At 34.8% G+C, this 24402-nt stretch overlaps 1 protein-coding gene and 1 long non-coding RNA gene across 2 annotated transcripts; one reads left to right on the plus strand and one right to left on the minus strand.

Annotated features, from left to right (window-relative positions):
* Nucleotides 1-2086: 2086 nt before the first annotated feature.
* Nucleotides 2087-6447, plus strand: LOC111403416 (CDPK-related kinase 3-like). Its single transcript, XM_023031917.1, has 11 exons — nt 2087-2856; nt 3069-3199; nt 3318-3359; nt 3432-3540; nt 3635-3713; nt 4256-4552; nt 4993-5102; nt 5391-5495; nt 5775-5843; nt 5918-5977; nt 6051-6447. The coding sequence occupies exons 1-11, from the start codon at nt 2353-2355 to the stop codon at nt 6189-6191; spliced, it is 1647 nt and encodes a 548-aa protein (XP_022887685.1). The 5' UTR covers nt 2087-2352; the 3' UTR covers nt 6192-6447.
* A 9825-nt stretch (nt 6448-16272) lies between these two features.
* Nucleotides 16273-18811, minus strand: LOC111402903. Its single transcript, XR_002704366.1, has 3 exons — nt 18623-18811; nt 17258-17626; nt 16273-17054 (listed from the first exon to the last, which is right to left on the minus strand). It is a non-coding gene; the product is annotated as an uncharacterized LOC111402903 (long non-coding RNA).
* Nucleotides 18812-24402: the final 5591 nt, after the last annotated feature.

Below are 24402 nucleotides of genomic sequence, written 5' to 3' on the forward strand. Positions count from 1 at the left end.
TTAGCTGATCTTGCTTGAGCAGCCTCATTTATAGCTTTTATTTAAAAGGATTTCATAATTGTATAACTTCCTTTTTTTTTTTTTCCTTCATTTTTTCAGTAAATTACACTCTCTCTGAGATAAGGGTTTTAGGCTTACTCGTATCAAAAGTAAGAGAGGAGTTTAGAATCGCTTTACTCCTTTCTATTCGACGGATTTACTTCGATGCAATTATGTGGAGCTAAGACCCATATATTGGTCTACCGTTCATATCGAACTTTACCTTCAATTTGAAGACAAGTAATACTAGAATCCGTATACCGAACAAAAAGATAATGCTATTGTTGAATAATAAATCAAAGATTGAGCGTCGCCTTGATTAGTGATGATCATTACTACTGGTGGATAATATTATTTAATCAAATAACGAAGAAATCAAAAAATTATTCAGATTGTTGTTTTACTTTTGAATAAATTTATCAAGGTTAGTGCTTTAACCAAACACGAAAAAGGTGAAGGACTATTATATAACGTACATTTGTGACAAAAATTAAAAAGAAGGCACGAAAGAAGAGGAAAAGAGAATGGGAATTTTGAAATTGCCCTAGTAGACAAGTAATCCACATGCATGTTTCACGTTTAAACTTGTACCTTTGTTTCCATTATAGTCCTATTTTATTTTATTCACTAAACCAATCCTCTTCAATGAGTTTTATTGTCTGAAAATGTACGACTTCCTTCTTGTTCTGCTCTCATCATATCTCCCAGTTGTCTCCTTAATTTCTCCAACTAATTTGATGGACGTCTGTCCAAAACCACAATGTAAAAATGTAAAAGTGGTAAGTGACTACTGTAATCATCCTATATATTAACAAGCTGTTACACAGGATAATTATTGCAGTCGCTCAATATGAATTGCATTACTTAATTTAAAATACAATATTAGTTATGTCTCGTCTTTATCGACATTTGAGTTTAGAAAACAAAGAAACTTAAATTTTACACCAAGTATAATGGAACACATTCATGTGCACGTTTTTTTGCGTGAAATCATCGAGTCATGCACATGACACGATTGGTAGGTTTTATAATACTTGGCCAATTCAACGATATAGCTAATTCACTAGAATAAAACTCCTCTATCAGAAAATGCTTGACGTGTTGATGAGAGATACTCACATTCGTGTAGGACCCGAGCCGACCCCACATGAATAAAAAATGCAAAAAATCGAGACCCCCATCCCTTCTTGTATCTACTTTGTCAAAAAGGGTGTAAAGTCTCTTCTATACAACCAGCACGGTTGAATTCACTATGCTCATTTTAGTGTTTAGAATAAATATTGGTTGTTGAAATCTTGAATTGGCATCAACGGAGATGGTTTCGTGTCCACCATTTTTTCCTTATAAATTTTAACAATTTCCAGGCCAAAAAAAAATTAGTGATGATTCAAAACAAGAAAGATGGTATTAACTTATTGCTTTCAAAAACGAACATTATACTGTAATCAGAACAATAATAAATCTTTAAAAAAAAAAAACAAACAAACAAACAAACAAACAGATGAACTAAGAAATTACATAGTATCGACAGCCAAGGCAGTGTTCCAAATATATAAAAACAAACAAAAAGGGCAATCAACGATGTAATCAAAGACTAATACTTCCTTGTATTCAAAGTTTCCGTTTGGGATATATTAATTAACAATATAATCACTTTGAAATTAATATTTTGTAATTAAAATTTTCAAAAAGGCATCAATCTTATCGAGTTTATTTACATTTTTATAAATAAAATCTAATATTTCAAATTATTAATAATTTAATATCTAACGAACAATCGCCATCAATGTACAAAAAATCAAGTTAATTGAAAATTTTATTACGTTTCTCTTCTCGAATTTAATTAAACGTATCAAAAACAACTTAGCAAACCCAGAATCTAACAACCTTATGTCAACTAATAATATTATTCTTAGAAAAGTAATATTTTAATTAATAGCTAAAAATTATATTAATTAATTACGCAATGCAGACTTATGGTATATAGAACATAATATAATACAAATTATATTTTTCTATTTTGAAACAAAATATTTTTCTTTGTCGGAAATACGACTTTAATGTTTGGTTCCTTCAGCCACAGTCTTTATATAACCAGTTTCTACTGTACAGTTTTTCTCATTTTTCTGAAAGAGTCAGATTTATTACAATATTGTATGAATTTAAGCAGCGTTACAATAAATCCCCGCAAAATGCGGTATACAACGTTAATTTTAGCTGGAATTTAGGATTAAGATTTTCTGTTGACCTTTCCGATGAATTAGATTTTCGATTTTTGGTTGATCCGAGGTAGAAAAAAAAAATTAAGTAAAAATGGGGCATTGTTGTAGCAAAGGCGTTACAGTGGACAACCACGACGGTGTTTTCCCCGCTGATCACCAACAACGGACGCCATCATCGGCGGTGGAGACACGGCCCACTGCAGGTAATGGCGCAGCTCGAACTCCAGCTCACTCCTTCACGGCAAGTCCTTGGCAGAGTCCGTATCCGGCTGGTGTGGAACCATCGCCGGCGAGGACGCCAGGGAAGAAATCCAAGTGGCCGTTCCCTCCGCCTTCGCCGGCGAAGCCGATTATGTCGTCATTCATGAAACGTCAAGCTGGGACGCCGCCGGCGAATCCGATACCGGAGGAAGGCGGAGAAAGCGGAGAGAGCCAGCTGGATAAAAGTTTTGGGTATCCGAAAAATTTTACTGCGAAGTATGAACTGGGGAAAGAGGTGGGGCGAGGGCATTTTGGTCATACGTGCTGGGCTAAGGGTAAAAAGGGAGAACTCAAAAATCAACAGGTGGCTGTTAAGATCATTTCCAAAGCTAAGGTGTGTGGTAGATTACAATTATTAAACATTTTTCACAATTTTATTTAGTTAATATTGTTTCAACAACGTTTGATCCTATGTAACAATGTTTTCTTATAGTTTGATTTGAAGAACTTCTCATAGATTATATTATTTAGTGTTACTATCATAAGCAACTTGATTATTTGTTTCACAAAATTAAGTTGCTTATGAAATTGAGCTTTGTTTGGCAGATGACTACTGCAATATCGATTGAAGATGTTCGGAGGGAAGTGAAAATATTGAAAGCTTTATCTGGACATACAAATCTGATCAAATTTTACGATGCATTTGAAGATGCACATAATGTTTACATAGTCATGGAGTAAGTTTTCGCATTTGACACGTTATTTGCTAGCATTTCTTTACAAAAAATTTTGCGATTCTGATGGTAAAGAAGCATATTTTATTTTGAAGTATTTAGAAAATACTATTGTTAACAGATTGTGCGAAGGTGGGGAGCTATTGGAAAGGATTTTATCGAGGTAATGTGGGACGAATATTCTTCTCTTATTAATACATTGAAGAGTTTATGGATCGATACTTTTTTGTTGCAGAGGTGGTAGGTATACAGAAGATGATGCTAAGAAAATTGTTGTGCAGATGTTAAGCATTGCTGGCTTTTGTCATCTCCAAGGTGTCGTGCACCGAGATATGAAGCCAGAGGTATTTCGAACTAGAAATTATGTATCGTGTGTATATATTTGAGTGTGTTATATATATTCATATGAATGTTCAAGTGGGCTTTATTTATTGGCAGAATTTTCTTTTCACCAAAAGAGACGAGAATGCGCCGTTGAAGGTTATAGATTTTGGTCTATCTGATTTTATTAGACCAGGTAAAGTTTCCAAATTTGTGTATTTGATCTTAACTACGTTGATCTATCGTTTTTCACTTTAATTTCCGTTCTCCATCCTTTACAATGTGGTGCGTGTACTTTTATTATATCTGCAACCAAATTCTACGGATTTACCAAAAGCAATTCAAATTGTTGTGCTTCAAGGACGTCCTTAATCTCTGGTTGATATTTCTGATGGTCGACATCTTGTATTTCACCAATCATTTACCTTGCATAGAAGGGAAGGGAGTACTTTTGAGCAGTACTGTTCATTTCTGTGTATATTGTCATTCCAGTAGTAATCCTTTTTTTGAAATTTTCATTTGAAACGTAAGAAACATTTTTGTGTTATTTGAAGTACATGGCTTAATGCAGAAGTAAGTCCATTTACTGTTGATGAATTACTTGCAAGGAGTATGCTAAGATTGGATGTAAACCAGATTGAATCCATTGAAATATCCGTTCTATTTGTGAATTTGTGCCTTTCAAGGATTGTCAATCTTCGATCAAAATACAACCGATTAGTTCTTGTAAATTTGCAGATCAGCGTCTCAATGATATTGTTGGGAGTGCATACTACGTTGCACCTGAAGTACTTCATAGATCATATAGCATTGAGGCAGATATATGGAGTATTGGCATTATAACATATATTTTACTATGTGGAAGCCGACCTTTTTGGGCACGCACCGAATCGGGAATTTTTCGATCTGTGCTAAGAGCTGATCCCAACTTTGATGACTTACCATGGCCAGTAATATCTGTTGAAGCCAAAGATTTTGTGAAAAGGCTTCTGAACAAAGACCATAGAAAAAGAATGACTGCTGCACAAGCACTGAGTATGTTGGCATAATGTTAGTGGCGGGTTAAATTCTCTATTGGTCACTAAACTTTACTGAAATTTCACGTCTATAAACTTCATTTTGAACTTAAAAAGCTTTTTTACAATTTGGTCACTTCGTTCTTATCCATTGGTTGACTAACGGAAAATATGGCATGGTACTCCAGTAATTTGCCAACTAAGCTGGCAACTAATCTGCCACCTTGACTTCTCAGCTAGTCAAACTAAACGGAGATAGGTGGGCATAACCAAATTCTGCTAACCATCTAATCTCATTGACTCGACTGTAGCAAAGTTAATGTTTACTGGCCGACTTGAAATAAAATGAAGTTTAGTGACCATTTTTAACCTGTCAATCTTGTGTTGGCTCTATGTTGGCTGATCAACATGCATCAAAATGTTATTCTCTGCAATTGATAAATGCATCTATACCTGCAGCTCACCCATGGTTGAGGGACCTAAACAGTGTCGTACCATTAGATACTATGATTTACAAATTAGTTAAATCATATATTCGAGCCACTCCATTAAAGCGTGCAGCACTGAAGGTATATAATTACTGTTAACGCAGACGAATATAGTTTGAGGTTATTTTTTAGCAGTGAAATCTATATGTTTTGTAATTTTTGCTTCACATTTTTTTCCCAATCACGCTACACAAACATAATGGTTGTCATAATCTTTAATATAATGCCACATGACAACTTATCATTGAACTGCTTAAAATACAATCAACTTTTCATCAAATCACATCATGCCAAAACACATTCTGTCGTTCTCTCCATCACACACTTTTTGGCACACGAGCATTATTATTTTTTTCCACACTATTGCAGGCTCTTTCAAAAGCTTTGACAGAGGATGAGCTCATTTACCTTAGGGCTCAGTTTAAGCTGTTGCAGCCAAAAGATGGCTGTGTCTCCCTCGATAACTTCAAAATGGTTGGTAGTACCCCTACATTTTTATTCATTTTCCTTTTTTAGTCTTTCATTGACCCCTAAAAAGTTCGAGTTTTACATAATAATTTCTTATTTGTAAACTTTGAATATAAGTTACTTATTTTAAGTGCGAGTTGAGAGTGTTTTAAGTTTACTTATTTGTAAACTTAAAAAGTATGGTGTTTGGAAACAACACTGTACTTCTAAAAGTAAATTTTATTAATCTTTAAGCTTAGCCAAACATGTTATCCTTGATTAGATTTCTCTTCGTTTCATGTACAGGCTCTCATGGAAAATGCGACTGATGCCATGAGGGAATCAAGAGTTGCTGACATTTTGATTTTGGTGAGATGACGTAATATAATAATTTTATTTCGTTCTTGCATCTGATGAATATTTGCTTGTATTAACTGTAACTTTAATAGTCTTTTTTCCTTTTTCTGTTCTCACTTCTCATCGCTATATTCAGTTCAGAATTAGCACATGTATGCATCTTATCTCTTATAACATTGCGTTTTCTGTTCATCGTGCACACATTTATGTGATGAAACTTTGCAGGAATTTAATTTGGGTGCGACTTCAAACTCTTTATTCAAGGATTGGATTAGATTATCAGATGGAAAATTGAGTTTTCTTGGATATACCAAGTTCTTGCATGGAGTAACGATTCGGTCTTCAAGTACACGGAACCGTCAATAGCACGGTTCGACTGAGTATACTACAAGTTGTCCCGGAGGGAAAAATCATAACGGGTTTTTGCTTTTCGAATTTTCTGCTTGAAAATGTTACAAAATGATTTTGGTGTTGGAATTGTGCACGTCAGTGATTTTCTTGCAACTTTACTAGCTGTATAGGGAAGCATAAACTAAAGTTTGTGAGATTTTTCTTAATTAATTTATAAATGATCAAATTTCATGCTTTGTAAAAGTTGCAAACGGATTCTTTTTACCTTTTAGTTGGTTTTAGATAGTTTTTTCGCATTAAGATGAAAGGCATTGTCCTGTGCTTTCTATTCAGTAACGAAATGTTTTGTAAGTAGAATTAGATACATGGGATGGTATTAAAAATGAATCGAGACACAAAAATCTTGTACATATCCGAATGCCAAACTTGCGCTATTGGTTTACTCGAGGAAGATGTCGGGATAGATGGAAACAAATAGAAAATAGTGGAATAATTTTTCTCCCAAAAGCAAATAAGGAAAATGTCATTTTTGACAATTGTATATGCTGAAAATATTCTAAAAACAATTAATCACACCAAACCACAAGAACTTAAGCAATTATTTACGTGAATAACTTTCCGATGTAAGGAATAAAAACCACGAGGATCCAGCCCAGTCAAAACCTCCACTATCAATCAAATAATAGATACATCAAGTCTTCTCTAGTCACAAAGATGAGCTTTCCTCCTCATAAGAGAAAATAACCCTACAAATCCCCGCCTTCCAACTATAGAGAGGAATTAGCATCCTAGCAATTGACCAATAATATTCAAGCTTTTTCTTTGGTAGTGTCTTTGTCAACGTATGGTGTGGATTTTCTCAAATTCGAATAACTTATCATTCAATACATCCATAATGCAATGGTCCAGTATATCGATATGTTTCGATCTTGCATCGAAACTGGAATTTCTAGTAAGATGAATAGCACTTTGGCTGTCACAAAATAACACACACCTACTGTTTAAAACCAAGTTCTCTCATGAATTTCTTTGCCCATAGCAACTCTTTAGTCGCCTCTATTGCTGCAATAAACTCTGCCTCTATCATAGAAAGGGCAATACATTTTTAAAGTTTCGATTGCCAAGCTACAACCTTACCTTCAAAAGTAATCAAACAGCTCCATGTAGACTTATGGGTATCCACATCTCCTGCCTTATATGCATCTATGTAGCCAAATAACAATGATTGTCCGTTTCCAAAATTAAGTCTCAAACTGGAAGTGCCTCGAAGATACCTCATCATCTACTTAACTGCATTTCAATGCTCTCTTCCTGGATTTGACAGGAAACGACTGACTACAACAATTGCATAGCTATATCAAGTATTGCGTAGACCATTGCATACATCAAACTTTGTACTGCTGAAGCGTAAGGAACTCTTTCTATATCTTCTTTTTCTTTATTTGTTGAAGGACATTGCTTAATGCTCAATTTGCAATGGGTAGCAAGAGGAGAGATAATCACTTTAGCCTTGTCCATACAGAACCTCTCAATCGCTTTTTTAATACACTCTTCCTATTAGGGGTGAACGCGGTTTGGTTTGTGTGGTTTGCGCAATATTTTCAAGTCAAACCATTTAATACGTTTTGAAATTTTTCCAAACCAAACCAAACCATTTTATTTTTCAAATCAAACCATAATTTACGGTTCGGTTCGATTTTAATCTGCAATTTACATATCGATATTATAGTAATATATTTAACATGAGTTAACATATAAGTTTAAAGGAGAATTAGTAATGTTAAATATTAAATTATATTCATCATTACCATAAAACCCATGAATAAATTATTTCCAAGTTGGTTGCTAAAATATGTTAATAGAACAAATATATCTTTATTCATTTTTATTTACATTTTCCTTTTGGACATTCATATTTTCATATATCGATTGGTAAAAGTAGAGTTAAATTTTACTATTATAGTTTGGTTAAAATTCCTTTCGTCTTGCTAGTGAGATATTAAATAAGGATTGGATATAATATAATTAGATGTACAAAAATTGATAGAGTTTTGATTTATTGAAAATTGACGAATTTCATTCTCTAACTACTTTATGAAAGTAGAAGGTAGTGTATTAGTTAGGAAACTTTAACATTTTCACACAATTAATATGCTTAATCCTTCGTTCGTTCTTGCGAAAATCACAAACAAGTTCATTAATCATCTAGGCGCACAAATAGTCATTTTTATATTCAAACCATAGCTCACAAGTGTATAACAAGTTCAAAAATAACAAATAAAAAGAAAAAATAGCTTGAATAAGAATCTGAGACTTATCGAAAGAGAATAAAGAAAGAAACGATTCAGGTAGAAATTATCAGACTAACAGGTAAAGGCGACTGGTGAAGCAATGACAAGCAAGCATCAAATATTATGGAAATGAGAGTTTATGTTAGGGCTTCTAAAACTTTGGACGTGATTAGCTAACGTGATTTTGTTGAATTATGATTTGTATTGTTGATTTTTTTTTCATTCCATTTCATATGATTTTGGAATAATTTTAGTTTAGTTTAAATATCGGGTGGGGACATACGATGTGAACTTGTTAAACTATAGGCCAATAATGATGAATCTAATTTACTTTCTATGATTATTTTAATAGGCTGATTGTAATTTGTATTGTTAGATTGACATTTTTTTTGAAAAGTGAAAACTATAAAAATTTTAAGTTAATAAAATTAATGTTTTAATTAAAAAATCTAAGAACAGTTTGATTCGGTTTTGTGCGGTTTTTAAAAATCAAAACCTAAATCAAACCATTTTGAAATTGTTCGATTTGAGAGAAAAAAATCACGGGTGCATGTGGACCTAGACCAACGGTTTCAATTCAGTAGTTTCGGTTCGATTTACGATTTTTCGATTTTTTTGTGCGGCCCTACTTCATATGACAAATACAACTTCTTAGCACTCATGCTAACTCGAAGGGTATTCCATCTAAGGTTCTTTTTTCTTTACTATTGGAAAAGAGGAATCATCACAGAAGAGTCTAAGCTTTGCCCTAGGTAACTTCTATTTTCTTTCTTTTTTGAATGTCCTAAGAAACATAAACGGGGTAAAAGCAAACGAATTTTATTGGCATTACTGAAATCGCATTTTATTCGATCTTGAGTACTAGAGTCGTTCTATTCATTCTTTCAGCTATGCCATTAAATTGAGTAGTTTTTGGAGTTGATTTTTGATGTTGAATTTCCTATTGTTTGCAATACTCATCAAAAGGACCAGAATACTCTCCCCCATTATCTGTTCAGGTGCACCTCAACTTCTTCCCAATTTGTTTCTCAATTAGGGCCTGAAACTGCTTGAACATAGTCAACATTTGGTCTTTTGACTTCAACATATAAACCCATAATTTTTTTGAATGATCATCTATGAAGGTCATAAAATAACTGAAGCCGCCAAGTGTTCTCATTTTCATAGGACCACACAAATATGAATGTATCAAATCTAGTCTTTCTGACTTTCTTAAAGAAGATAAATTCTTGAATAAGACTCTATTCTGCTTTCCAGATAAACAGAGAATTCATATTTTCGGATATATACTTTTTAGACCACTTAGTACACTTTTCTTCCTCAATATAGCTAATCTTTTTCTCATTCATATGAGAAAGTCTTTTATTCCACAATTCTACTGTACCATTATCCTCTATTGCATCAACAATATCACTGGAGAACTTTATTTGTAAATATATACAAAGTAGAGACCTTTTTACCTCAAGCGACAACCATAGCACCCCGAGTGATCTTCGACTAACCATTATTAAAGGTGCTGCCATACGCATCATCATCAAGTTTTCCTGCAGCGTTGAAGTTCAAACGGATATATGGAATATGCTTCACATCTTTAATAACCAAGCTCGAACCATTACTCTTCTCCAAACACACCTCCAATACCAGTTATTTTAACCAAGCCATCATTACCCATCTTTATAGTTCCGAAATCACTAAATCTATAAGATGTAAAGAAATCTTTTCGCTATGTAGCATAAATGGAGGCACCACTATCAATCACCTTATTGGTCTCATGACTTTCAAAATTGATCACCATCTTAGTCATCCTTGTTCTTCAACTTCATTCTATTTCTTATTCTTGTTTTCTTTCTTTCATTGTCAGCAATGTTTCTTGATGTGTTCCTTTTTCCCACAATGATAACACTTGAAATTCCCAAAGTTGTTCGATTTATCTTCGCTTTTGTCTCTGTTCTTCGAACCTTTACTTGTACTTCTTCCCCTCTTTTTTGTAAGCAAAACCTCTAACTGTGAAGAAGATCCCTGTGATATTCTTCTCATCTCTTCATTTAACAAGCTACTTTTGGCCAGATTCATTGTGATAAGTGATAACACCATCTGGAGCAGAGTTAGATAGTGATGTTCTAGTATCTCCCATGAGTCCGGTATTGAACCAAGCAACTATAACCCTTGAATTTCATCATCAAACTTAATACATTCTAGCCAACTGATTAATAATTCCTTGAAATGTATTTAGATGATCGGTTAAAGGAGTTCTATTTTGATATCTTAACGCCATCATCTATTCAATCAAAAATATTTTATTATTTACAGTCTTTCTAGTATATAACTATTCAAGCTTACTCCATAGAGTACGAGCACGTGTCTCCCCACTGACATGATTTAAAACACTATCATCTATCTGTTGGGAATCTACTTAACGTGCGCAGTGGAAAATAAAAATAGTTTTCGATTCTCACCAAGAATTATCTTTGTGTTTAGATAGAAATTGTGATAAAGATGTACTTTTTACAAGATCTGCAAATTCCTTTGCCATATCTTTGCTCCAGCAACTTGGATCAGTCTCCCACAGCTGTCCAATTATCCAACCTCCAACGGTGATCCACACAGAGAACAAGATTGCACGATTAGAGTTTTTTTCTTGTGCTAGTAAGAATAATGAATTCTCTACAAAATTGTAAACCCTAATTAGTTATTTATATAAGCACAAGCAGATTTGATCGGACCCGGTCCAATATTTAATTAGACCATTTAATTAGATCCGGTCTGTGAATTAATTAATTCGAGCCTATAAATAACCAACCCAATTAATAATTTATCCAACGATTGTTAAATTAATTAATTGACAAATTGTAATCTTCCAATTCTCTTTTGTGTGTGACCCATCAGGTTCTCGATCACGATACCTAATGACGTAAAATATTATTTTGATCTAATCAAAATTGATAAATTAAAACACTCTTTTAATTTATCACAAATTTATATTCATCGTCCCAAATTGACATATAGTAATGTGTCAGGGCAATACATATGACGGAAAATATCATGTGGTATGACAAAACTAAACTCGTTTGTTTACCGTGAAACTATAATCTCATCGTCAATATGATCAGATCAATTACAAGATATGAAAGTGTGTCAATCCCGAATATCGATCATATCTTTTACTCCACTATTAAGTCAATATAAGTCGAAAACTCCTTTTTGACTTATGAGTACACATTGGCCAAGGATTTCGTTATCGACTTAATTGAATGAAATGTAAATCATAATCTTTTACTATTTAAGAGTGACGAATCCTCTATTGGTCATTCACAAACCTTCATATAATTCTTGACATACCCGAACGATGTCGTATTAGCGACCATTGGCAGAGCAACATCCAACACCGTCAAAGCATAACTATCCTCATATAAGGTACTATGAGACCTCAAGTCAAAGGACCAATTCCACTACCGAACGTTAGAGATTAACCACTGACACTCAAATAGTTATCCATGTGAAATCTCTAGGCGAGTTTCCAATGTTTTGTTCTATAATAAAACATTCACGTATTCATTCAAGTGTCACCGCACTTTAGCTTATGAGATCAGCTACTTACTTCACAAGTAAGAAATGTCATACGTGATGGTTTATCCATAATAACGATATCCGTATCTCATTATTACTTATGATCACAGACGTTTTAAGATTCAATCATATATAATTTGTATCTCACAATCACAACTCCTTGTGATTAACAAATTACGAAGATTTGAATTTACAGACTCTATTATTTAATTTAATTGTCTATTAATTAAATAATAGATCTGCCATTAAATTGCATTAATTATATATTGAAAGTATTTATATCCAAGGTTGATTAGACCTAGGGTATAACACTTACAAACTCTCACTTGCACTAGATCTAATCACTTATGTATCCAATATCATAAGAGTCTACATGATTAATGAATATCTTGATCCACACTGCGATTCTTTGCTGCTTCCGAAGCAATCATGTATTAGGTTTCTACTATTGAACTAACGATTATTTCACGTTTGGAGCTTTTCCAACATACCGCTTAAGATTGAACCAATTTCCCCATATAAAATCTTCTCAAGGTTTTATCTATATAGATTAGAATAAGTTAAGCAATCGTCTATATCTATCTCTATAAATCAAGTTGTTTGTCCTATATTTTTAATGAAAAATCCTTTAACCATAATTTCAACGATTGAAATTTAGGGATGTCGTTTTCTATTATATTAAGAATACGACAATGCTACCACTATCTTCTTGTAAACACACAGTTTATCTTCTAATTTGATAAAATCAAATATTTTGACTTTTTCATCAAATCGAAGATTTCAACTCCAAAAGACTTCTTTTAACCCATAGTTATGGTATGCAACTGTTGTAAGCAAAATCGGAATGGACTTCAGCAAGGCTATAGGCTAAAGGTTTTACCAAGGTTAACACTTAACCTTTGCTACTAGCCTTTCTTTGTATGCATGGATATTACCATCCACACCGACCTTTTCCTTGTAAACCATTTACAAAAACATATGAGTTTTATCCCATCAGGAGGGTCGACCAAGGTCCAAACCTTATTTTCATACATCGAGTTCACTTAGGATTCCACGGCCTCATGCCATCTATTTAAGTCAACACTTGACTCTACTTCTGTGTAAGTAGTAGGTTCATCATCCTTGATTAGCAATCGTGGATTCGTACCTTCTTAAAGGTCGAATGATCCTATTAGATTTAAATGGAGCTGTCATATCCTCAGGAGTTTCTACTTTCTGATCAAGAGTATATCCCACATCAGATATGAGATTAAACTTGAATTCATCTACTTGGTTAACTATATCTATGGACTCTTGAACTCTTTCAAGTTCTATTTTGCTCCCACTGTCCTCCCATAGAGTAAATATTTTCTCTAAGAGGACGATGTATCGTAAGACGAAGACTTTTTGCTCAAGGGATTAATAGAATTGATAACCATATATTTGTTTTGGATATTCCACAAATATATGTTTACCGGATTTAGTCTCAAACTTGTTCGATTCAATGTGCTTCAAATAAGTGTTACGGTCCCAAACTTTCATATGTGATAAATTGGGATTATTGCCTTTCCATAGCTCGCATGGACTTGTGTTAACCAACTTAGATGTGACATGATTTAGTGTGTAACACACTACAATCAGTGTATGACCCCAAAAACGATTTTGGAAGATTTGCATGACTTGTTAATAATCGCACTATATCTAATAGTTAACGATTTCTCTTTTTAAATACACCACTATGCTGCAGTGTATATGAAAGAGTCTACTGCAAGAGAATCTCATTCTCTCTTTAGATAATCTAAATTTTATATTTAAGATACTCTCACTTTGATCGGATCTTAATGTGAGGGTATCTTGACTTATTTGTTTATCTACTTTTAGCTTGAATCCTTTGAACATTTCAAGAACTTCATGCTTGAATTTCATATATATAAGGTCCATTTGATTGAACTTTTGTTTTTAACTTTTGCTTCTTGAGCATCCTGAAAAGGTTATTTTATGTAGACTTCCTCTAAAAAAATTTTAATCAGATAAAGCTTTTTTTAAAAAAAAAATTTATCTAAACATATTCAAAAATAACTTTTTAATCTCAAAGACAAATTTTGAATTTTCAAAATTCATGACAAATTGTCCTTAGCTCCCCCTCTTCACTTCCTTGATCTAAACCAAAAATAAAAATTATAAAAGAGTAAGCGCTTGTCTGGGCATGCTGATCTGCGAAATTGTGACCGTTGAAAATGCTCCAAAGTCGGGTCCCACACACTTGTCTGCATATGGCAATTGAAAAATAGTTTGTGTGAATGGACAATTTTGACTCTTTTGGCATGTGATCTCACTGTTGAGGCTAAAAGAAACATTTGCAGCCTTTCCAAATTTTATCTTTGACTTTTCTCATAGTGTGGACCCACCCAAATGCCCAAAAATGTGGGATTGCATGCGTAACACAGAAATGAAAATATTGCAACGCCTTCTCTCATAAATCGGCCCCGCCCAAAAATGTACCCGTTCCATACGTAAAATATAAATGAAAATCGATTGAACATGAGACTAATAATTTGCCATTTATGTGAACATACAACACTCACAACGAAAACATGGCTTACCCATACTTGAACTGATTACTGGAGATACAACTATTGAACGAGAATAGAAACTGTTAAGCGCGCCCACCACTTTGAGCCAACCAATCACGAAAATGACCTCACTCGTTACGCTGCATTTCCAACAAGTTCATCTCAGCGTCGACTTGTTCGTGTGTGTCCGGTAGTTCTACCTCTATCGCATCGGGGTCTTTCTCAACTCGCGTGAATGCTTTGTCGACCACTCCTGCCCGTCGGAGGAAGTTGTGGATGCCCATGGTCGCCACTACGGCTGCATTCGGTACCTTAAAATTGTAGCGCGACATACGATTCAGTATTTTCCACCGACTTTTTCATACACCGAATGCCCATTTGATTACGTTTCTACAGGACGAGTACTTGAAGTTGAATCGCTCACATGCGTTGCGAAAATTTCTCCTCCAACCCGTCTGAGCGTCATAGAACTGTTGGAAATGGTACAAAATATCTGACCCCATATACGGAGCCATGTACCCAAGTCTATGGGTAAATCCTCGGTCTACAAGATAGTATTTTTCAGGACCCGACAGAGGGAAATGAATTCCTGGACAATGTATAGCGCGCGCAAACATTCGTGTGTCATGCGTCGTCCCCGTGTATCTTTCGTAAAACACAGGTTGAAATCACATGCAGCAAGAACATTTTGTGTTGGGATTCCTTTGCGTTCGATAAAATCCACGCGTTCGTTTTGAGGCAAGACCGCTCTAACATGCGTCCCGTCAATTGCACTAATGCAATCTCGGAACAACGGATGCTTGTTCGGATCCGGTACGTGATGCTCTTCACCGTGATCGTACTGTGGATCTGGTCTTATGAGACTCGCACTAAATTCAAGAGTTGCTTGCAGCACATGCTTGAAGTAGTGGCCGATTGTTTCCAAAGATTGGTTGAACAGCGTCTGAACCTATCGGTACCCTTTTCCATGTACTAATACACATAGAAACATTCCAACTTGTTCATACACGTCTACGTGCTGGCAGCTGCGTAGTCCGTAATTGTCCCGGAGTATGTGTGTAAATCTTCTAAGTATGGATGGGTACATCCTAAATTCTGCGTAACACTGTTGACATTGCATCGCATCGAGCATGAACATGTGCCTGTTCCTTGCGAATGGAAATTAAATGATCCGACGTCTCTACCGACGGTAGTAGTGTGCCACATCAATTTCCTCCATCCGACAATATCGAAACCACTGAACAATGTCATCTTCAAGCAGTTATATGAATTCATCTTCACCAATCTCATCTTCATTATCAGATAATGGTAGAAGCACACAGTTGAGCTCCAAATGCGTCATAACCAACGTCCCTCGCTATTTTGGGAAATTTCCTACCTACTTAGAAGGTAAGAAGATAGCCATAACATTTCTTTCTGTCTCTCTCTATCAAATGAGCATAGTCATTCGTTGCTGCAATGAAAGTTGTGAAGTTCCCTTTATAAAGAATTACTTAATAATGCAATAGTATAATTCTGAAATTATTCTCTATGCAATTTGACAAAATGTGAAGAGATTCCCCTATCTATTGAACTTTATAGCATAGATGGGTTGTTAGAGATGCTCAATTATGCATGACAATTGTTGACAAACTTAAACTAACAAGCAGCTTTGTGAACATTGCATAAGTACAAATGACAAACATGGACATGAAATCTCAGTAGTTCGTACTAAATACATGGATACAGAAAATCTTAAAAAGTACACAACAACAATATTCTAAAGTTGACGAATCGCACACCGACGAAAATGAAAAAATAACAAAGCAAACACCCATTCCACAATGGTTAAAATTTATTCAGCCCTGCATGCAGTTGCCACTGCGGTCGTCCTCTCCTGTACTCATGCCAGTTCCACTTCAGCCAATCCATCTTCTCGTTCGCATCCTCCTACGTCTCCAGGACTTCCTTGTTTCACTTTAAAGACGGAAACGTGCAGGTCCAAAAGTAGAGGTCAGTTTTCTTTTGCAAACTGCCAGTTGCGAACAACTCTTTCATGTATGTCTTCATGCTCGAAACATTGGATCCAACTAAGTTGTTGATTTTTGCCACAACTTTCTCACTTGCAATCGTGGCCTTATCAACTGAGTACGACAATTCCTTAGCCGATATTTTAGTTCTTTCTCCTTGCTTTTACTGTAGCCAGATCTACGTTTCTCTCCACTCCTACGATCGGAGATGTCCATGCTTGAAGTGGGCCCGTCTAACTTGTTGCCCTCATCACTGGAGCAGCTACTCTCATCGTACATAGGCATTGCATCACGCGTGTCGTCGTTTGTACTGTCTTCAAACATAGCGAATTCGGTCCTGCACAGCTTCGTCGGTGTCATCGCGTACGTTTTGCTGTCGAATGCGTCCGCGAACAGATCTCGATAGGCGTTTATCTCTCTGCAGTTTTTGTCTTCGAACTTTCTATAATCTTTGCTCTCCTGTTCAGAATGGAAGAAACATAAATGCACAACGAGTAAGGAGTCGCGTAAGGAATAAAAATACAGAATTACGCAATTGAATTTTATGACATATGCTCCAACTGCGACATGTTTGAGTAAAAGTTCTATCTACAAATGAAACGAATACTAGGGTATTGGTTGACATTCGAATTTGGAAAGTGGCAATTCAAGCAGATTTGTACCTTAATCTTTCGTGTCCACCACTCATCGGACGTGACTAGACGGCTGCGTACAGAGTCGTACGCTATGTCGGTACTGTCTATCAAGTCCTGGAGACGTTTATACTTGACCCGAAGATAATCCCAATGTTTCTTCAACTGCTACCTACTCCAATCGTGCCCAGAGTTGGCATTGAACAATTGGACAATTGTGCGGCAGCCATGTTTTGTGAAGCACTTTCCACTACGGTGCTCATCGGCTATTACAGTCTCACAGGCGGCAATGAAGACTCGATTATCTTCGGGCGTCCGCTGGGTAGTCCTCTTCGCATGGGCTTGGGGCGAGATTGGTTCGGGGTTGGAAGTCGAAGCAGTGTGGAAGCCCATATGCGTCTGAGAAGGAAAATGAAATAAACATGAGATGGGGAGTATTGGTACGTGTAAAGATACAAAATTTTAAATTTATAACAAGACTACAACTACTGCCCACTAGAAAGGAAATAGAATCTGAAAACAGTAACTTTGGCTTGTCAGTATCGGCTTAGGAACTTATCCCGAAGAAATTGTTTTGTAAAATATGTGCAACGAAGTCTTAGAAAAAGTAACATAGATGTGCAAGTTGTCCGACATGTGGTGCAAATTCAATAATAAGAATAGAACATGATTTCGAATTCTCGGCATTCCAAACCCCGTATGAAAGAACCTAAAAGAATTAATCAGTAAAAAAATACTAACATGAACCTTGAGAAAACAAATTGAGCACTGAATACTGAAATCAAAACAAAGGAAACATGCAATGTCAAAAACAATCTTTTTCATTGCATATAATAATAATAATAATAATAATAATAATAATAATAATAATAATAATAATAATAATAATAATAATAATAACAGAACATTATATCACAAATTCATACGTTCCCATTCCAAAACGAACCCAGGAATCCTCTCTACTCAATAACATACAATTATACCATAAATGCCATTAAAGAATTTCACAAATTTAGTACAAAACAATATTCAAAAAAAATTACCATAATGAAGATCAAAATTCGTATAAATTCCCAATACAAAAACATTTAGAAGCATATTATAGTTGGTTTTCATTACAAAATTGAAAAAAGAAGGAATCAAACAACAAAATTTTAAATTCTAGTTCCAATCTATATGCCTAAGTCAGAATATTGGGGGTACTTTACCAAGAAACGGGTATGTGCGAGAGAAAATAAAAAACTGTTGCTATGTTGTGGATATCTTATGTTACTGAACAGGTAGTTCAAAGTTAATATTACTTTTACGATCTATTTTGCCGTCGTCGCGTGTTCTTGTCGGAGGAATTCGTTTTACAAAACTGTAGAAAAAGAAAGGTAGATTTCCAACACTAACCGAGGTAGAATATTGATCCATGGTTGTCTTGAACCTGTAGGGAGTTTTCGATTAGATCCACGCTGTCGCCACCGGTGGAAGAGGAAGAAATTAGTGGCCGGTCAGGGAATTTCGTTTCTTTAAAAATGGGAGAGTGGTGGGTTTGAATGTGAGATGTGGAAGGGCAAAATTGGAAGACCAACCACGGTAAGGAGCAAATGGACTGATTTGTTGTCAGGTTGTTTAACAATATTAAATTAAAATCTACTGTGTCAACGGTCCATTAATTGCTTGGTAGCGTGCCTAGACATGCACTAAATCTAACCCGTTTACATTTTCATAGTGACTTAGAACATACTAGACGACATAAAATTAACAATAAAAAAATCAATGGTTTCAAAGAGTCAAAATTGTAGGCATCAATTGATTTCTCAATAACAAGTGAAAATTTTAAATTCAAATTAATATGGATTTCAAATTTTTGACTAAATTGTTGATATATAAAATTCAAAGCTGATCTCCCTTTTATGATGGATAAAGAATATAAAGCCCACCGTTGACGCGACCAAGCACTGATGGGCCTTTTTTTTTTTTGGCTAGATTTGAAAGCCATATCTGATTAAATTGTAACCCCCTTTCTGCAATCCCGCATTAGATTTCCCCTCCCTCCCGTTGTACCCTAAGTCCCAAATCAAGAGTTGGGCCCTAATTTCCCTCGTCATTGTCGTCACCTCCGTCGTCAGGAGATCAACCTTGATATGAACTTATATCCATATATTTAAAAAATACCCTATGATGAAATTTATAGGCTTCGTAATGTCAAACAAACATTAAACAGGAAGTCTTCAATGGAATATAGTGTTTTTTAAACTAATAAGAATCTAGTTTGTTTGGATAAACTCATTTTAATAATTTTATTTATAAGCTGACGCTTGTTTATATTGTAACTACTACTAGTAAACTTGGTTAAGTTGATAACGAGTTTCAAAAATATTAAAATCAACTAATCTGTGAGTCAACTAAAATTAATTAATTGAAATAGGTTTATCTGTGGTCCCAAACTACCGATTAAGATTTATTCCCCTTTTTCATGTATATTATGAAATTTAAATTTGCCTATGACTAAAAAAACTAGCGAATCATATACATACAAGTCAAGTGAACTGGGAAAAAAAAATCCGTTAACTCAACGACTCAATGTTTTAGTTGCATCGTGCTGACGCTAGTAGGAAAATCATTCCAAGAATTAATTCTATTTATAAATTTATATTTTTCTTATAATTCAATTAGGACAATTCAGGTTCAACGACCAAAATTTGATGTCACCAAAAATTCAATCTTAATGATAAATAATCACAAACTTGAGTAAAAGATGAAGATTATAATGCGTATATATAATTTCATAAAATATATTGCGTCTTATAATATGAATTAACGATAAACATGTTTGATATCCTAAATTAAATTAGATAAACATTTTAAATTTTATCAAATATTTATTCTTTAATCTTGTCGAATTGAGCATATCAAATGCAATTTTAAGTAATTTATATATTAAGTAAGTTTTGTATATTATGAAGAAATAAATCGGGGTGACTAGTTAATTCCTAGTTGGATTGAAATATATTACTGTTTCGGCTAAGCCTTAGCTGTCATGCATAATTTCGATACTATATTTTTCCTAGGATTGTTACTTCTTATCTTAAAATACAAAAACAAAATATTATATGATGTTTGAATTGCATTTAATTAAGAAATATTGCAGTAGCAATCTCAAGCCTTTAGATATTTGCAGATTTTATCTTAATCTTCATTTTGCACTGTTCACAGTTTCAAGTCTTTCAAAAATTAGCAACTGAAATCCAAATGGATGATTTTTGTTTGTTTGACCGTTAATTACCTAATAAATTGACTTTGATCAATTTTAAAATTGAAAAAAATTGTAATTTTAAATTAAAACCAAAAAATAAAAACCCAATCACTATTTCCCACCTCAACCTCCTCACCTCCTCCTAACCCCCAAAACCATCAAGCAACCACCGCAATCACCACCGACCCACTCTGTAAGTCAACACTACTGTTAGTACCATCCAACGTCTGCAACATTCATATGATTTTACTACAAATCCAGCTATCGTCGCCGCTGCAAGAAAGCCAAGAGCCATAGAAGAACAAAATTCAAGTCCATCGCCATTGACCACCTATCTCATCCCGTGTCAACGATCGCCATCCCCCACCCTTTCCCTCATATAAATCAAACTGATTATCGACTTGATGAGACTTTTACACCAATTCCCTTTATTTCTATTTACACGCGGGATTTTTTATGGTTCAAGAGAATATTAGCAAATAAGGAAAAATAAAGAATATAATGCACAAATTAAACGGATCGTCAAAACTTTTCATTATATGAAAAATTGTTACAATCATATAGAATTTCACTCACCAACTCAATCCTCAAGTATTACAAAGAAAAATATAAACTCGAACTTTATCACACCTACTTTTCTATCCAATATACGAAAAAGTCTCAAAATGCTAGACTCACAATATTTTTCCTCTCATATCAACCGTTCACGAAATATTTTCTTTTGATTTAAATCGCCGTAAGTGTACGGTTCGTTAATAAGTAATAAACTGAATTTTTAGAGTCCGAATATCGTTTCATAGCGATTGAGTAGTTCAATTGTATTTATCTCGACCTTAACTGAATCCAAATGATCAATTATGAGTTTTTATCCTAAAAAATTCTAAATCTAAGCTAAAGTACCAATATTATGAATTGGATGTTATGACATGCAAAACAATGTTTAAATGAACTAAAATGCAATTTGATATTTGGGACTCAGATTAAATGTATTCAATGAATGTGAGTTATACTAGGATCACGAATTTTCAAGTAATGTTCAATTTAACCTTAATTCCACACTTTGACAACATGATGACATTTTGAAGAATCAATACTCCTAAATCCATCCAATACTCTCTCTCGAGATGAATTGAACATATTTTCATACACCACCAATCTATATCTCTATGACGATACAAATATACAAGCAAATATACGAGAATGCATGTAGTTTTGTGAGTACTTAGAGATTCACACAAAACATAAGGGTATATTTCTATCCCCTATCGGAACTTACGATGATTTATACCTTGTCGAATTTATTCTTCTTTTTTCGAATAGATGAAACAAACCACCAAAACTTACACATTTACGGGTCCATAATCATGGAGGCAATTAAATGCATATAAATTATTCAAACAATCAATAAGTGTTTTAATGTCAAAATACGGAACAAAGAATTAAATATCACATTACAAGGTTCATCGATCTCCTAGTATAGATTTTTCTAGCCATTTGGCCTCCAGAACTAACCCCTAATTTAAGATTTTCACCTAATTTTTATCTCACTAGTCTAGGCAATCCACACAATAGAATTCATATACGGAGCCTCCACTTATTTCAATGCTTTCATATGATTGCTCAACCATCTCCAAACCGTCTTAAGGCGGTTTACTATTTGATTTAGTAGAGGGTTATCATTCTTCTCCTACTTTATATTCAAAACCCCAATTACTAACCTAACATGTCGAGCATGAGTGGCGTGCATAAAGAATGTCAAGTATTACATCAATAAGTATTTGTTAATCTATTCAGCACCATTTCCACAGTTTGTAATTTATACCCATCCAATAATCACATCATAGTTGGCAAGGCTATCAAGCTCACACAAGCATGGAAGAATGGAAATACAACAAACTGAATAAAATGCAAAGATTTTTTTTAACACTCATCAAGCACATAATATGCAGTCATGAAATATAGATATTGATGAATATAGGCAAAATGATGAAAAGATGTTCGTGTTCAAGATTATGTCATCCACCCCCAAACTTAGATATTACATTGTCCTTAATGTGAAGATAGAAGTTTAACAGGCATAATTGAAGGACAATAACAAACTCAAGCGCAAGATGGAGTACGAGTACTCTCCTGATCGAGATGGAGGTGGTTAATGAAAACTGGGACCTGCAGTACCGTCTTTTGGTGATGGAGCTATGACGTTCTTTTTGGCGGCATCCTGTAAAAGTGCAAAGTATGCGTATTAGTCCACTTGGTGTAAACATATGCAACTGAGGCAAGAAATAACCTTCGTGTGCACAAATCCCCCAAACTTACTTCAAGGTGCATGTGTACATTGTTGGTGTGCAAAATGAATAATTTATGTCTCAAAATAGGGTTCATGTCACAAAAATGTGAATCACCAATATAACTTCGCTCAAAACATGCACTTTGTTCAATTTAATACATGATTGACTAAATTAGGACTTTAACCTCATGACTCATGCTTGGTGAATTAGGACTCGTGTGGACCATGCCTAGACTCCATGTGATAGGGATGTATGATCGATGACCTAAAACTATTGATAATGCTAAAAAAATGAAAAGTTCCTAACTATAGCAAAACGAAGTAATTGAAAGGATAGAAACGTTGGATTGCCTGAATGTCTGGCGGTTTCTTCAACTCGTAATTGTAGGGGATTCCTATGTCAATCACATCAATCTGGAAACAGGTGTCTAGTTTGGTAGGATATTTCATTGCTTTGAAAACATTAAAAGAGGTTTGCTCCTCCCCCAGTTTCAGAGTCAATTGTCCTTGTTGCACATCTATGAGAGCTCTTGCAGTTGCCAAAAATGGTAGCCTAATATGATAGGTATGTCCTTATTTTCTTCCATGTCCAAAATTAAGAAGTCCGCTCGGAATATAAGTTTATCCACTTTGACCAATACATCTTCAATAATCCCTCGTAGATGTGTAAGTGATCAATCAGCCAGCTGTAGAGTTACTGTAGTTGCTTTAGGCTCTCCCAATCTTAGTTTCTTGAAAATAGAGTGTGGCATCAAGTTAATACTCGCACTAAGATCACACAATGCTTTATTAAAATAAAATTCACCAATTGTGCAAGGGACATTGAGACTCCCTGGATCTTTCAGTTTTGGTGGGAGCTTTTTTTGGATCCTGGCGTTGCACTCTTAGGTTAGCATTACTGTTTCATGATCCTCCAACTTGCGTTTATTTGATAATGCCCTTCAGAAACTTTGCATAGCTGGGCATCTGGAATAATGCATCGGTGAACGCAATATTTCAAGGAACTTCTTATATTGCTATTCCATCATGTGCTTCCTCAACCTTTGGGGAAATGGAATGGGTGGCTCATAAGGGTTAACTGGAATGGTGACCGTACCCCGTGAAGTCTCTGAATTCTCCTTTGGTGTGGATTCACGTGTCCGCTCGTCTTGCTGTACAATCTCTTCTTCTGTAGAGAGTGTTGTCTCATTGTTTACACTCGGCCTCTCAATGTGTCTTTCAGGTAGTTGCATCCCACTTCGAGTTGTGATCGCTTGAACATGCTCCTTGGAATTCAACTCAGTATTACTTGGTAAGGTATTGGTGCCTTTTTCGTCATAGCAAGTGCCGTCTGTCCCATCTACGTCTCCAAGCTTTTAATTGCAACACTCTGATTTTGGAGAGTAGTTTCAGTTTTCCTTATGAATTGGTTATTTGCTTTTATGTATTTTTCAATCCTTTCCATGAACTTTGCAAACATCTCTTCCAATTGAAGTGTCTTCTCGTGCTGAAATTGTCTCTGGGATCTATTCTGATTTTGGGTACCACCCCATGAGAGATTTGGATGTTCTTTCCAACTGTGATTATAAATGTTTGAATTTTGATAGTTTTGCTGATGTTGACCACATTGTGCGTACTCTATTTGTTCCATTCCCCGTGATAGAA

This window comes from Olea europaea, chromosome 11 (genome assembly GCF_002742605.1).
Source record: "Olea europaea var. sylvestris chromosome 11, O_europaea_v1, whole genome shotgun sequence".
NCBI classification, from domain to species: domain Eukaryota; kingdom Viridiplantae; phylum Streptophyta; class Magnoliopsida; order Lamiales; family Oleaceae; genus Olea; species Olea europaea.